Source organism: Microchirus variegatus (assembly GCF_963457635.1).
Source record: "Microchirus variegatus genome assembly, chromosome: 18".
Lineage (NCBI taxonomy): Eukaryota > Metazoa > Chordata > Actinopteri > Pleuronectiformes > Soleidae > Microchirus > Microchirus variegatus.
Window position 1 is genome coordinate 19,911,376 of NC_139819.1, and position 15,728 is coordinate 19,927,103.

General features: G+C 39.0%; 1 protein-coding gene across 1 annotated transcript in view; it reads right to left on the reverse strand.

Moving 5' to 3' along the window:
- Positions 1 to 3,711: 3,711 nt before the first annotated feature.
- The window catches only part of srrm4 (serine/arginine repetitive matrix 4), a gene marked incomplete at both ends in the record, with an annotated part of 69,831 nt that continues 57,814 nt past the window's right edge, over positions 3,712 to 15,728 (reverse strand). Inside the window, 10 exons of the mRNA XM_083904654.1 lie at positions 3,712 to 4,027; positions 5,551 to 5,706; positions 5,814 to 5,909; positions 7,359 to 7,541; positions 7,639 to 7,961; positions 11,076 to 11,244; positions 12,819 to 12,902; positions 14,546 to 14,596; positions 14,735 to 14,761; positions 14,851 to 14,931. Coding sequence (XP_083760780.1) covers positions 3,712 to 4,027; positions 5,551 to 5,706; positions 5,814 to 5,909; positions 7,359 to 7,541; positions 7,639 to 7,961; positions 11,076 to 11,244; positions 12,819 to 12,902; positions 14,546 to 14,596; positions 14,735 to 14,761; positions 14,851 to 14,931 — 1,486 coding nt within the window. The remainder of the gene's footprint in view (positions 4,028 to 5,550; positions 5,707 to 5,813; positions 5,910 to 7,358; positions 7,542 to 7,638; positions 7,962 to 11,075; positions 11,245 to 12,818; positions 12,903 to 14,545; positions 14,597 to 14,734; positions 14,762 to 14,850; positions 14,932 to 15,728) is intronic.

The window sequence follows — 15,728 nt, forward strand, 5'->3', positions numbered from 1 at the left end:
TTCAAGTAAACTGATGACTTTCCTTCCTGCGCTGGGTTTTTATACTGGGACCTTCCCATATTGTGTGTGTATGTGTGTGTGTGTGTGTGTGTGTGTGTGTTCTGGGAAAGTGCTGGGAGGATCTGGGACGCGCGCGCACTGTAAAATATTACCAAAGTCAAACTGAATATTCAAACATTTATTCTATATAAACTATGGTGAAAGAATAACATGCTTTCTGTCCGAATATATCATTTGTATATTATTTATCAAAACACTTAAAAAAAAAAACTTCAATAAAGAGATGACATTTGTTGCTGATGTGGATTTGTTTTACAGTGTAGACACCGCAGCTGACCTGAGACCAGCCTCCCTTTGACCAAAATAAGTCAGTGAGTTTATGTCACTCATGCTCAGCTGGAGCTCCCTGCTCCTCATGACTCACTGGCTTTTTAATAGAAAATAACGCAGACTCACTGATGTCACAGTGCAGATACAACACAAATATACTCTCTGTTTACTCCAGGAAACAAACAGTTTACAGATCACACAGTAAAAGAGACTTCACAGGCCGGTGTTTCACTCAGAACAGGATTTTATTTCACTTATTCTGAACACGCAGTGTTGTGGAAGGGGGATCAGTGGTATATGACATATTATTACAGTCAACGTTACACTGACACAAGATAAAATGTGACAGCTTCAAAAAAAAAACATATGTCTGCAAGTTATGCTTTCATATGGAAAAAAAAGAGGGGGGGGGGGGGTAGATTTGAACACTAAAACACTGGACCACTATTGCTGTATGACATTTTTAATTTAAATGAAGAGAGAGGTCTTCTACACAAAGACAGATTCCACCCACTGATGCCTATAATGAGCATAATGACTACAGTTACCTGGACACCAATAATCGGAATATTGATCATATTCTGATGGTTCAAATGATATGTAAATGAGTTGGTAGTGGATAATGTCATCCATATTCCAATTTGCATGACATCCACTGTTGTGAAAACTATATTTATAAAAATACTCCACAAGTCTTAATCAGATAAGGATGTTGTTGAAATAAAGCTATGATATGGAGGATTTGTAGTTTAGAGAGACCAGACACTCCCCTCATTTCCACTGTGTCTATCGGTACTGGAAATAGAAATGGACCATTACTGCAACTTGGCAGAGAGTTTCAGAGATGGATAGATTTCCTGGAGTCATCTGTGGTGTATGAGACATGTGTTTTTCTGTGCCAAGCTCATGAGAGCAGCTCAGAACAGTTAGCTGTGATTCCACAACAAACCTGAGATTGAAACTCAACAATCAACCGCAGCCGTAATGTGGATGTAAGTCATGATGACAACACTATGCTCTGTTTAAACACAAATATGGGTGAAATATCATGTAAACATCATCTATTTTTATTTTTATTTTAATTCAGAATATTGTTAGTAATCTGATTCATTGTGTTTACATTCATAATCATGTTAACCTGTTACAGATTATAGTCTGATGATGATTTACTTCTACTTCACCTGGTCCAATTGCTCCAACAGGACATCATAATCTGAATACAATATAGTACATATCAACATGACTGAATCATTAGATTTTTCCTTATTCTGAGTATGACCTTATTCAGATTAAATTAATCCAAAACAGCAACCTGTTTACACAGCAGTTTTGTATTCATGAGGTTAAAAACAGAACATTAATGTCCAAGTGAACATAGTCATTGTCTCAGTTTTCAACGTACTGTATCCATAAAAAAAAAACATTTCAACATCCCACATTTTCCAGATCACATTCTGTAAATTAAATAATCACATCTTGTGCATCATTGTTATAATGCATCTGCATATTTACACCATAGTAATTACATATTTAAAAGTTATTTTGCACAAAGACTCAACTTGATAATTTGTGGAGGATTTTTGTGCCGACACCCTTCCTCCTCCTCCACAATCATCTTTCCTCCATTTGTTCTATTTTCTTGACATTCAGAAAATAAGATGAGAGTATTGAGTGCATAGAGAGCAGTCAGGCCTGGAGCAATAACACAGACACTATGATTGAGAAATATGACTTTCTTAATCATATGCAAAAGCAGTTTCAAACTTGTTTGCAGATTCAAACCCTGGAGTCAAATCAGCCTCAAAATGAACGGAATAAAAAATAGGTCTGACATTTTGGGGAAAATACTTATTTGATCTGGTGGACAGTCAAAAGAGGAGCACAAAAATCACAGCAAAAGCTAAACATTAAAACAAAGGGCGCTGACAGCCTTTGCACAGCAGTTTGTGCAAAGACACTGTTGCTCTTTTCTCATCGAGTGCCCACACTGAAATGCATCGATGGAAATGTGTCGCCTGCTGGAAAACCATTTCATAATCACCTCCAAGGTGTTAAAGCTCAAATAAAGAGTGTGGGAGCTCGTAATCTGATTTATTGGTTTACCACATTTTATAGATTATTTAAGAGGAAAAACTACAACCTTTGTGTTTCATTGTTTCTCAGAGAGCAAAGGTGGATTTGTATATATATATATATATACATTTAAATATTTGTTTGACATTAAAGTGTTTTTTTGTCATCATATTAAACTGTTGGCAAGGCAGCAAAAGAAAACATTTCCGAAAACGTCAAACTTTGTTGAAGAAAAACCCTGAAACAAAAATGGTAGTATCTAAAACTCAATGGTTAGAGCCAAAGAGAATCATTTACAACAAGTCAAACATAAATGACAGCAGTGTCATAACTATACTCTCACAGTGTTGCATAGAAAGATTGACCACTACTGAGAGGGACAACAAAAACAATAAATATTAAATAAGTCATAAATAAAATATCAAAACTTGACCTTTTGATATTGTTTGGCTGTGGTGTCTCAGCTACAAAACACCATTCAAGCAAACTGAGAATCATTCTGTGAGTATTTCAAGGCTCATGTTGAACAACCAAAGAAGGTGTAGCCTTTACTTCAAGTAAATACACACAGTCCAGTAACTACAGCCCAGGATGTTCATTTATGTTTGAAATTAAATGTACGTTATGTTTACCTCTTTGTTGCCAAATGCTGACAATAAAAATGAAAACCTCCTCTGTTGTGATCCCTCGCCATTTATGACTGACTACTCCACCATTTCCAGTGCTTACTGTCAGCCTACCTTTCATTACATTTATAGAAATAAATATTTCCCTTATTCCCCATAACAACAAAATATGGTGTAAATGGCACAGGTATTACAATAATACCTCACATATGTTAATTATTCACAAATAGCGAGTCAATCTTTTTTCTGCAAGCCATTAAAAGTCTTCGATGCCTATTAAACCACTCCATGTACCATTTTAATGAACATTTAGTTTATGTTCTTTAGTTTATATTCAAAATATAAAGTTAATGCTTTTTCGCAAACCAATTAAACAATTAATTTAATGGGATCAAAGATGTGAATCGTGATGGTGATCAGTCACAGGCCAGTTTGAGGAGGAGGAGGAGGCAGTACAAGAACAAAACAAAAGCACATTCAGTCTCCAGTTGTCTCTGTGTGGGCAGAGTCAATACAATTGCCCAAATGAATGCAATGGTTGGATCCCTGCTGGGGACATTTCCCATCAAGCATCAAAGCAAAGCACAGAGACACACATCACTGATCGCTTCAACAGCTAATGTCCTCGCTCTCAAGTGGAAAACTGAGCGGCGCTTCAGCCCCTTAATGTTTTCTGGGACACCTAATGCCTGGTTTTGTTGCGTTTGTTCAATGAACCACAACTCCGACTGCGACTCCGAGTCCCAAAGATTGAAATAAAGGATGAACTGCGGCTGTAGCTTCTGTAGGACGAGTAACAGGTGCTGCGGCTTCGGCTGCGGCTTCGGCTTCGGCTTCGGCTTCGGCTTCGACTTCGGCTACGGCTTCTACTCCTGCTCTTGCTCCGGCTAATGCTATGGATTGGGCTGCGACTCCGGCTGCGGGTGAACAGGCTGCTCCAGGACGACATGCTGGTGGAGGGACTGGGTCGGAAATAAGGGATAGGTCGTTTCCTGGCACTGTGGAGAAAGAAAAAGGTGCTGTTACAACAACAGCAGCAGTGCAGAAAAACTAAAACTCCTATGTCTGAATTGTTTTCTGATTGTTTTCTGACAGTGTCCATTTTATTTCTGCTCTGTGGGCCTTTGACTTGCCTTCCGGGAACAAAGGAAGTTTTGAATTGAATGAAGGACAAAAACATGGCATTTCTCGATCTGTTTTTGCCAGCCCTCTTTCTCTCAAGTGTGTGACTGAGCCCATGCCATGTAATCACGTGACCTGACCTCCATGTTTGACACAGGTGCCACCTGAATATTGTGAAAGTTTCTTTACTGATGCCAACATGTCTGACCCATGATCTCCTGCTGTGCCAGTTTCAAGATATTTCCGGGAGTTTGTGGCTGAAAATGTGTGATCTAAGGTCCAGGTCTAAATTTGTGTGTGTACAGATCAGCAAGGTCCACATGATAAGAGTTTTGTCTCTAGTTTGAGTCCGTGTGTATCATACGTGCCAACTGTTCTTGCTCCCTGTAGCGCAAAACTTTCAGGTCCAGTTGTTGACGCACTCTTGCTTTGGTCAATTTAGGGTGCTTTCACACCTATAGTTCGATTGCTTTGGTCTGCACCAGTCAGAAAAATGTTACAATGTAGCAAACAGACGTGGGTATGGTTTGCTTTCACATATGCATAGTTCTAAACTAACCAAAATAGACCACGAAGATCCTCAAGTGTTACATTGCACGTGTAGGTCATTCTCTCCAAACAATTAATTTCGAACATGATTCGCGGCTGCGACTCCAAACAAACTTCATGATTTATACGACTCGCCGCTGCGCATTGCACTTCACTTCAGGGAGAAGAGACGTGCCCTCCTCCTGAATCATCATTCCATCATTAGCCGGCGATCTACTTGCAGATCCATCAGGTATTGCATCGGTCTATCAACACAGCCTAGACACACCTTTTTCATCTTTAATGTGAATCCAGAGAGGCGTAGGCTTGTTTTGAAGTTGTCAGGTAGGCAGGTTTCGGACCAGTTGATTTGGTGCGCACAAAAGTACAGATTACATTCACACGCAAACGAACTGAACCAAGGGATAAAACAGGTTTGTATGCATATGTGGGTAGTGTGAATGGAACTAGTGGCATGTATTTGACTGTGGAAATATTTAGTATCTCTCTGTGGACACACAATGTGGAAAATACAACCCAGTCCCTTATGAGTCCTTATGCTGCACTGACTGCCAATGCTTCTTGGCTCTTTGCTGTAGACATCTTGCTGTGTCTCAATTGTTTGCACGAGACAAGATCTGTTTTCTGTTCTGATCTGTGCATTTTTTGTCCATTTTTAGATTTCAGCACCTGTGGTAGTTTTAAAGTTGATGATTATCTCCCCCTCCCTCCCTCACATGAAGGAATGATTCCACACCAGAGAGCTGTCCAAATGACGAAGTGGAGAGTGGCAATGAACCAGCAATGAATTCATTCTGCCTCCAGGTATTAAAATATATATTATAACTATAAATAATCAGGGACACTGCACCTTGTGATACGACGTGCCTCCAGATGGCTTGGTGAGTCTCTCCTCCGTTTCTTCATTGGGGAGTAGGACTTGCGTCGTTGTCTCTTCCCACTAACCTTACGCGCATACTTCACATCTGTCTTTCTATAGCTCCCTGCTCTTTTTCTTTCTCGTAGTCTGGGAGGCAGAGAATAACAAATCACAGAGTAAATACATATGTGGGTTAGGGTATGTGCTTTTATGCCACTAAGCTGGAGACATGAGCAGCTGGAACATCTGTTCACCTGTCGGTACTGTGTCTGGAGTGGCTTCCCCTGGAGCTCAGGCTGGCCACACTGCCTCGCCGCCTGAAGTCAGCCGAACAACTCAGAGAGTACGAGCTGGAAACAGAAGAAATGACAACTATTCACGGGTTTGTGAGCAACGCTGCAGAGAATGAAACATACACAGGCTAAGACAGGGACAGTGCAGTCTACTTCCTGAGGTCCTTTTACATCTGCAGTTTGTTGTGGTTAATGTGATAATTTTCACTTTATAAACTTTGCCATGACCTGATTTCAAGCAGTGGAGCATTTGGAGTAAGTTGCTTTGACAGGGAGTGAAATGATTCCAGCCAGCTGTCATCACTTTGTACAACGATTCTCCTCTGTGTAAGGGAAAGACACTCATCCTTACAACAGCTGTTCTATGTACACAACTAACTGCTACATTGGATATTACATATCAGATTATGCTTGGATTCTTCATCCAGCAGCTGTACATAGGTGCACTAAATTTTGTGCGTAATGGAATATGGTGCCTTATGCGTCGGTAAGTACAGGATCACTGAAGATATTTTGTTGAGTGCCATCCGCAGGTAGTTCAAGGGGGAATTCCAATTCCTTGCTTAACCCTCAATCTTAACCCTCAATCTCAAAAATGCACTCCCTCTAGTCCAAGTGCTGTCCCGATTCTCAGAAAAATTAAATTGAGGGGCAAGTTTAAGGGCTGTATCGCCCTCAATATTGAGATTTTCCGAGACCACCCTTGGGAGCAAGGGCTACCCAGAATGCATTGCATGTTTTCACATAAGAAAGATGGCGTCAAAAGCAGCGAAGCGAGTGCGATACAAATTAAGTATTTTCTTTGTTAATAGAGATATAAAAATGATGAAAACCATTGTATTATCTTAGTTTAGGCCCATATTATGGATTACTGACGTCATTGTTGCGTAACATTTATTTTAATTTTTCGATCGTTTGTCAATAGCCGGCCGGTGCAGACGCGATCGTTTGCTATCTTTTACTTTTTCAATAAGCCGTGGTGTGTGGTAACTGTCAGCTGAATATGTCCGTGGTTGTGGTATTTGTATGAGTATCATCTTATAACTAACTGACAACCTAATAACTTGACTGAAATAAAATAATAAATAAATAATTGTGACGTAAATGTGTTTTTCTTCTTCTTTTTTTGGAGTTGACAGACTGGACGCAGCTTTCTCGTTATTCTGCCCCCTACAGTCTGAAGACGTATCTGAATTTAAGGGGTGTCCCATTTCTAAGTGACAAAATAACCCTCAACACTTGGTTTTGAGGGCCAGTGTTGTTTTCAATGTTGGACTTTTGACCTGTCCACTGAAGGGGACATATAATATTGATTATAAAAAATATAATTGGAGCTCCTCCTTGACTCTGAACTGAGCTGTGATTGACCAAATTCTACCATTGCATATCCCAAAGGGGGGAGACAGCGTCGATAGGTGGTGCAGGAATCTAGCGCTCCCTCAGGTTATATTAAGGACTTATTTATAAGTAATGTCTAATATGTATATTGTCCCTAATTAAACCCACCTGCAGGATGAAAGTGACAGGCTTCGAGAGTAGCGTCTGGAACTCTCAGAGGATCTGCTCCGGCTCCTGCTGCTGAACGACCGGACCTTCAGCCGCCGCAGAGACGACACGCTCTTCTGAGAACAGCTCGAGGTCTTTGGGGGTCTCACGACGTCTACCTGACAGCCCAAAGTTTTCTGACCTCTGTAAAAGAAAAAGAAAAAACAGATCTGTATCTAGGGCTGTTTGTCAGCAACACTTGGCCTTCATAAAATGAATATTTCAAAAGGAAGCACATTACCTTTTGCTGTTTCTACTGAAAATGCTCCCAGATAAGCTGTCGTCCTTGTAAGGTTTGCATAAGGAAATATAGCTGGTCAAGGAGTTTCCTGAATCTGAGGCATTGTCTCTGTCAGTGAACTTCAACTTCTCTGGAAAGGCCAGAGCTTGACAAAGGTTTCTCTTGTTGTCAGTGACACTCGCCTGAGAAACACCAGTTTTGCTTGATGGTGGAGATGACGTGTCATTCCCAGAATCGTAATCATGTGGACCATCAGTCTGGATTGATAAAGGCTGAGACCCTTTTTCATGTAAGAGCTCTCTTCCAGGTTTTGATAACAAAATCTGCAAAAAGACAAACAGGTTGCAGCTTAAAACTAAGTGTGTACTTACAACTACACCCTGTCACCTGCTTTGATGCACTGTGAATACTCTAGTACAAAGGTGCTTATTTCTGTGAAAACACAAAGAGGAGATTTCTTTTCTTTTTTTTTTCTCTGGACAGAAAACTTTGAAAGATAGAGACATCATGCAAATTTAAAGCATGCGATAAAACCTCAAAAGAAAGTCAACTAAAGTCAAAGAAATCAACAAGAAACATATCCAAAAAATCTATTTGTCTACACTAAAATATCTGAACAACAAAAGAGCAGAGAAGAAAGGAAAAACTATATGAGGATAAATCTACCAATCAGGTCTACTTGGAGTGAAGAGAAAAAGTAAACAATAGCCCTATTGAAAAAAGCCTCATTTAAAGAACATTGAACAAACAGCACAAAATGGGTATTATGTAGAAAAGAAAAGGATTGCAGACAAAGAGAGATCCCATCAGTTTAACTAAGAAAGCCCTCAGTATAGGACAGATGACCTGTGAAAAGTAAACAATTCGCCTGCACCGACCTACAAGTAAATCCCTAAATCTGCGGATAGCATCCACTTACCAATCAAGATTTCCTCCTTAAGTAGGTAAGGTGTAAGAAAAAGGGAAGAGCGGGCAACATAAGTGCATCATTAGAGTTGTAAATAGCAAAGAAAAAGACAATAACCCTCTCTTCAAACCCAGAGCCAGACTTAGACTTGCATGTTCCCTTTTCTTTCCTTTATGGTGCATTGGTTTGGGTTTTTTTGGGGGGAGCAAGAGGACGTCATATGTGTGAATTCAACTGCACGCTGGAATTGGAAACACTTCAGAAGATTAAAGGTACGGACTTTCTAAGGAATACAGCAGAGAAATCTAAAGAAATTATCATATCTCTTGACTGATTGATTATAATACACTCTGAGGTTAATCCAGTCTGTCTTTGAAGCAACTATTCAATGGTCGACACGATGGACCGACCCCTGGGGGGAATTAAACACATCTTTGTGTTTCTACTTTCCTCTGAACGTTTGCATCTGCCCATAATCTGTGTTTATTCAGGAGTAAAAGTCTCCTTGGCCTGGTTTTTCAAAAGTAATCCGCTTGGATTTTGGATAACAGATTGGATCAAATCTTGAAATTGGGTTTAAAAAAAAAAACAAGAACTGTAGTAGGATTGGGATCACTTTGATCCAAAAAATCTGGATTAATCCCATCAGAAGGGTGGATGTAATGAAACTTTAAAATTGTATCAAATAATACTATATTTGGATGATGCAGAATAGCCTACAAGATATCCTATTCATTCATAGGGTTTTAATTTGATTTGCTCATCCATCCATCCATCCAAAGCAATGGCAATGGCATCAGTGGTTTTGAAATCCAAAATCCAAATCAGAAATAGTGTCTAACTATTGTGTCCCTTGTTGCATGTCCCGTTTGCTCATTCTGGCAGAAAGTAGGAGGTTGGTCAGGGTCTCCAAGGGCATCATCTACATCATTGTCAGCACAGAGAGGGACATTGCGCTTGGCAGCGATGTTGAGCAGGACAATACAGGCAAAGGTTATGTTGCATGCTTTCTGTGGTTCTGCTCTCATATTGTTAAGGCATTACCAGTTTTGTCCAGATTAAACCTTTTGAAAAACCGGGCCCTGAAGATATTTGGCCTCTGCCTTCAAATAAATATTTCAGCTGTTCAGTGCAAATGATTCCTGTGCGCTTTCCTTACCCTTTGTTACAACCATAAAATAAATGTAACATTTTCCGAAAAGTCAACATTTTAAAAACTCACACACATTTATGTTGATTACTAAACTGAATTGGGTTTTTTTCTGCCCCGTCATCATACTTACCTGTACCTATTTTTATTTGCTTATTTTTAGGGGGGAAGAAACGTGACAAAAAAAAAATCATTCTCCATTAAAGTATTTAAATAAATGCAAACACCAGTGAACAATGCTGATACAGTAAATCTGACCCCCTCAGTAACCAACCGTTAAGTGAAAGTCTTTGGGAAGCTGAATGTTAGGCATAATTCAAAATATAGATTAATTTATTGAATTTCAATTAAAACCCCATGGTGTGTAATTAAAAACATCTGTCTGCGCAATTAGCATAATTTAATGATTGATTGGGCGAAATTAAATACTTTCTATGCTTCAATAAACATGAGACAGTGATTTTAAAGCCATCCCTGTGTTTATGAGGGTCTTTGGGAGAACATCACGAAGGGGAGAAAAGAAAAATCAACCTGCTTTAAAAGAAAATTGTAAAATGATGTTACTTAAAAGTTGTCAGTCACATATTAAACAAGTGCAGCTTCATATCAATTCTGCAATCTGTGTTTCTGAATGACCAGACCTTTGAATTTTAAAAGGAAATATTTTTTGTGTTCGTCTGACAGAATAATATAAAATGTAACATGAACAGTGCACCCGAGTATGATTTACCTTTGTAAACACAAAGGTAAAAAAAAAGAAAAAGAAAAAAAAAAGATGTTTTTTTCTCCTCAGGTACAAACAAAATCCAATAATAAATACTCAGTAAATGTTGTTCATCTTCAGTTTTTTCTTATATTGTGCATGCCATATAAACTTGTTGTTGATCTTGAAGTTATATGAAATAATTATAATTCTATTGTTTTAATTAAAAACACTCGACATTACTGATCACCCATTAAGAGTGGAAACTAAATGTGTGCTAAGAAACAGATCTGGAAAATAAAGGTTGTTGATGGTGTTATTTTCAACACATGGGGAAATAAGATTTAACACATTTGTATTCACACTGCTGTTATTGAAACAATGTGTTGTTATTATTATGTGGAGTACACACAACCAAGCGCTGGGAGCTGTTTGTATAAAAAAAAGAAAGAAAAAAAAGAGAATGAACTAAATTAATGCAAAACAAAGGAGTCCTTAAATGAACTCAAAATCACACCATTTGAAGTCATTTTGTAAAAATAAATCCCTATGAGAACGAATGGCTTCAGACGTCATTTGTCATTCATTTCATTACCAAAGCGCCAAGATGAGATATTTGCATTTGTTAATGTTACTGTGGTAGCATTGTCATGGATGAGTCATGGAGGAGTACTTACGGTGCTGGTTGACAGGATGGAGCCATATTTTGGAGCCATTTTACACACTGATTTGGTTGCTGCTGGTCTCCACTTCATGTCCGCGTGACTTTGCACTGCATTGGTTTTCTCTCCTACAGCTGCAGAGTCTCTGAAATCCTGATGTGCCACTGATTTCTGCAGATAGTTCCTATAAAAAGAAAAATTACATGTAGCAGCACTTAGTCACAATAATGTGAGTGAGGCATCTGCATTTACATGAGTAACATTTTCTTCTAATGTGTTTTCTTTGGGCATCATTTAAAAATGATACCTCTTAACCTCAGTACTTCTGAACCATTCAGAAATGTATATTAGAATGATTTATTGAGAGCTTTTATAACACAAACTACGACATTGTTATTATTGATTTGATTGATCTTCTTGGGCCAGTTGTTCAAAGGTAATCTGATCGGATTGGATCAAATCTGGAAAATGGGTTGTTCAAAAGGGAAAGAAGGATTCTGAAATTGAATCAGATCATGTAATCCAATCCTAGTTTGGAAATGGATCAAACCTTCAATTTGTGTTGTTCAAAACTTTTCAGTAGGATTTGGATAACTTTCATCCAAAAAAACTAGGATTACCTTGATCCCAACAAGGGATTTCAAGGTGGATTTCCGAAAGAAAATCTAGTAAAACTAAAATTGGTCAAATAATATATATATATATATATATACTTTTATTTATATTTTGCACTTGACTTGCTTAACCCTTACAGTGACCAAGTTACATAGCTACCAATTAAGCCTTTCAGTATATTAAAGTAAAACTGTCCCCATGAAATAAACCCCCCAAACAATATCAATAACTTTTTGATTTTGAAACTGTCAAAAATCATTTCGAACAATCGCATCTGGTTACCTAAATGTTTCACGAATATTACATGATAACAAAAATAAATCATAAAAAATGATCTATAATATATAGTGCTGGGCCCTATACAGCGTTAACGTTAATGCATGACGCGTTTCCATGGCAACTGACCGGAAAAAGACGCACTTGGCGTCATGTTTACGTAACTCCCGATTGTTAAGATGAGTCTCTAAAGTAACGCTAAACTTTAAAAACAGAGGCACACATACGCAGTACACAGGTACGCTGGTTATTTGTAGCGCTGCTCTTTTCCTTTAATAAACAGACCGCTCCAGTTCCACTGTAGGCTAACGCTAAACGACACTCAAGGAGCTAACGGAGCTAACTGGTAAACGGTGCCTGGAATCTGGTGACGCGGCACAAAAAACTAATTTTAACAATCGGGAGGAACGTAAACATTACGTTACGCACGTCTTTTTCCGGTAAGTCGCCATGGAAATGCGTCATGCGTTATAACGCCGTTAACGTGCCCAGCACTAATAATATACTTTTTTAATGTAATTATGACAGCCCCGGACCAGCCCAAAACCATGCGTCGGCCCACCGGGCATTGCCCGGGACGCCTGATGGCCAGTCCATGCCTGCTTGTCAAGGAACACAGCTGTCCAGTGTCATAAAGAAATGCTCAATCTCATGTCCAGAATTTTGCACTGTATCTTATTAATTGAGTGCATTGATCTGTGAATTGAATTACAGGGCCATTTCTTGTGAAGTACTGATAAGAGCTGGCCAATGCCTCAGATCAGGAAGTCACCTCTACCTTATCAGTCATCACTGTGGCGTGACGAGGAACTCAGCAGACACCTGGGACTGATAAGATAAACAGAGGAGGAGGGATGAGTTTCTCACCTGTCCTCTGTGTAAGAGTGGCAAGAAGAACTGTGCGACTCTGACCTCCGATAGCGACGTCTCCGCCGCGAGTGAGTACGGGAACTACAGGAGGTGATGAGGAGAGAGGGGGAGGGCAGAAGTGGATAAGGAGCAATGGGTACTGTGATTGGTTCAGTAACAGATATTTGCATGCCAGTGTTTCTTCAGCAGAACCTTCACATTCACTCTGACAATCAGTTCGGTATTATTCTTCAACTTGTTAGGCCTAATTCTGGCAGTTTGAGCAATTACTATTTTTAAGTTTTAATGGTCATTGCTTCTGCTGTCTGTGTTTACAGAGACGTGTGTTCTTGCAGTACATTGCATTAATATGAAAATGCAGCATCTGCAGCATTCTTAACTATTTGTATGAAACAAAATATGTAGTAGTTACAGTAAATGATTTAGTAGACCACTGCATTGAAAAAAGTTACCCGAGTAGAAAAGCTAATATGCGACTTTTAACTAAATACATATTTGCAGATTGATTTGTTTGTAAATTCTTAACTAATATAGTTCAGTTCCTGCCTTTTCCTTCCTGTCCTCTCTCTCTCTCTCTGTCTGCATGTTGGAGGTGACCCCTGTGCTGCAGGATCCAGTAGTATTATATATTTTTAACAGCAATCTATGCTACTGCATGTCAACATTACATTGTAGTACTATAAACATGTCATAACTATCCCGTCTAAACTTACAATTCAATACAACTGCTCCTGGTCTCTACTTCATCCCCCTATTTCCCTTTCTTCCCCACCTCTCTTCTGTTGGGTTTATCTTCTCTTCATAATATTGTGTAAATGTTCCTATATAGAGATATTATATGCTGTGAGTAGACGCACAAAGAAAATTGAATTGAATTGATAGGACAAAATGTGTTGATGCTGCGGAAATTGTTGTAGAAATGTGGTTATTCAAAGAAATGTAGTCATAGGTTCAGACACATTATAAATAATAAAGGTGGTAGAAACCACTTTTTTTTATCAAGGTAAATCACAAAGTGAGTCTCTTGAACACAAGTGAAGCTTCACAACTGTGAGAGATTCTGTGGGCAACTGCACTAACACGTAAAGTGAAATAGACATGTCCCTTATTTTATGGTCATTTAAAATTATGTGGATGAACTATAGCAGTTTATTAGTAAGTTAGTGCATATGCAGCACATAACTGTCAAAAAAAAAATCTTCTTGAAAAAGAAGCTGACATTGTGGCTTTGTTCTCATCAACTTATGATGTGACAGAATCCTGAAATATGGGAAGAGTGTTTGAGGAAAACAAACACACTGAGAGAAGCTGAGAGTATCGCAGCAGCAAAGACTCAAAGGATCAAAATAAAGGAGAAATCTACCATCGCGACTGAACTTGGATCCTGTGTTCACAAACAACTGCCAACTACTACAAAGTTGAATCTTAAAAACGTTGCAAGATCGCAGCATGAAATTGGTTTCTCTTTCCCTTTCACCCCTTTTTCTTTCCTATTTCTGGAGCTTTCAGAACATTTTACTCCAAGAAAGGGTTTTTTCATGCTTTACTAAAAAAAAAGAAAAGAAGCGAGAAATAAATACAAGCTGCATGTTGCTGAATTCACCCCTCATGCCCTTTTACATTGGAGCAATCCTCTCTTGCACTGAAAAGGCTGAATGGGCTTAAGACAGCGGAGGGGAAGAGATTTTGAGACGACATCATTCTGATGCAACAAACACACATACCTTTTTTTGTGCTTGCGCTCATCCTTCCTCTTATGTCTTGTACTTGAAGAGCTGGTTGAGATGAAAGAGAAAAGGAACATGAGCGAGGAGGTGTTAAGATGGACACAGATATCACATGTTTCCAGGTAACAACTGTTTCCCTTTGAATAAAACTTTTACAGAGACATGTGTGAGAGTACTCATACATACCTGTGCTTTGACTTCTTGGAGGTATATCTGGAAGATTGGATAAGAAATATGTGTTGGGTAACCTAAAAAATACATGTTACACCAATGTTTCTTATGTGAAGGCAAACAAGCACTACCTATGCCGCTTGCTTTTCTTGGAGCTCTTCTTCTTCTTCTTTTTCTTCTTCCTTAGTGGCGACAGGCTGCGGGACGGAGACCTGAAGCAGGACAACAAGAGAGTATAGTGAGAATTGTTCTGAACACCCCTGTACTTCAGGAAACATGACAAAGATTTATCAGTGCTGGGCAAGTTACTCTAAAAAAGTAAATACTTACAGTGCTAGTTACTTCTCTCATAAAGTAACTAAAGTAGTTACACATTCTAAAAGTAACTAGTTACTTCGGAAAGTATTGCGTTACTTCTGCGATACTTAAAAGTCATTTTTAAATACTCATATGTGTCAAATAATTTGGACCCCATCTCCACCCCTCTTTGATGTAACGTGTATGCGTGTTCAAATATTTATGATTAATCTGAATACTATAATGAATTGGACACTCAATACAATACAAGCAGAAATCCACAAATCTAGACTATTTTAACGTTGCTGTGGGAAAGTGAGACTATCATCCAATAAAATGTGATGGATTATTGTAGATATTATAATTATTATGTTTATAGAGTGGATTGATAAAAATAACTAGGGCTGTCAAAATTAATGGGTTAACGCAGGATGATTAATTTGTGGAATTAACGCGTTCATTTTTTTAACGCATTAACGCACTTTCTCACTTTCATCGCGCTACGAGTAGACGTGCAGTTTATGAACAGGCAAGACAGGCAACTGCTTGGGGCCCCGAGTCGATAGGGGGGGACCCGACACTCAGAGCCTGAGGGCTGTTGCCTAAATGCATCAGTGAGCAGCCGCATCCCCGTCCCCCTTAAACAACAGTGACATCTCAGTAGGAAAACTCCCTAAAGGGGCCCCACGTCACCTCACGTTAACCTGTGTGA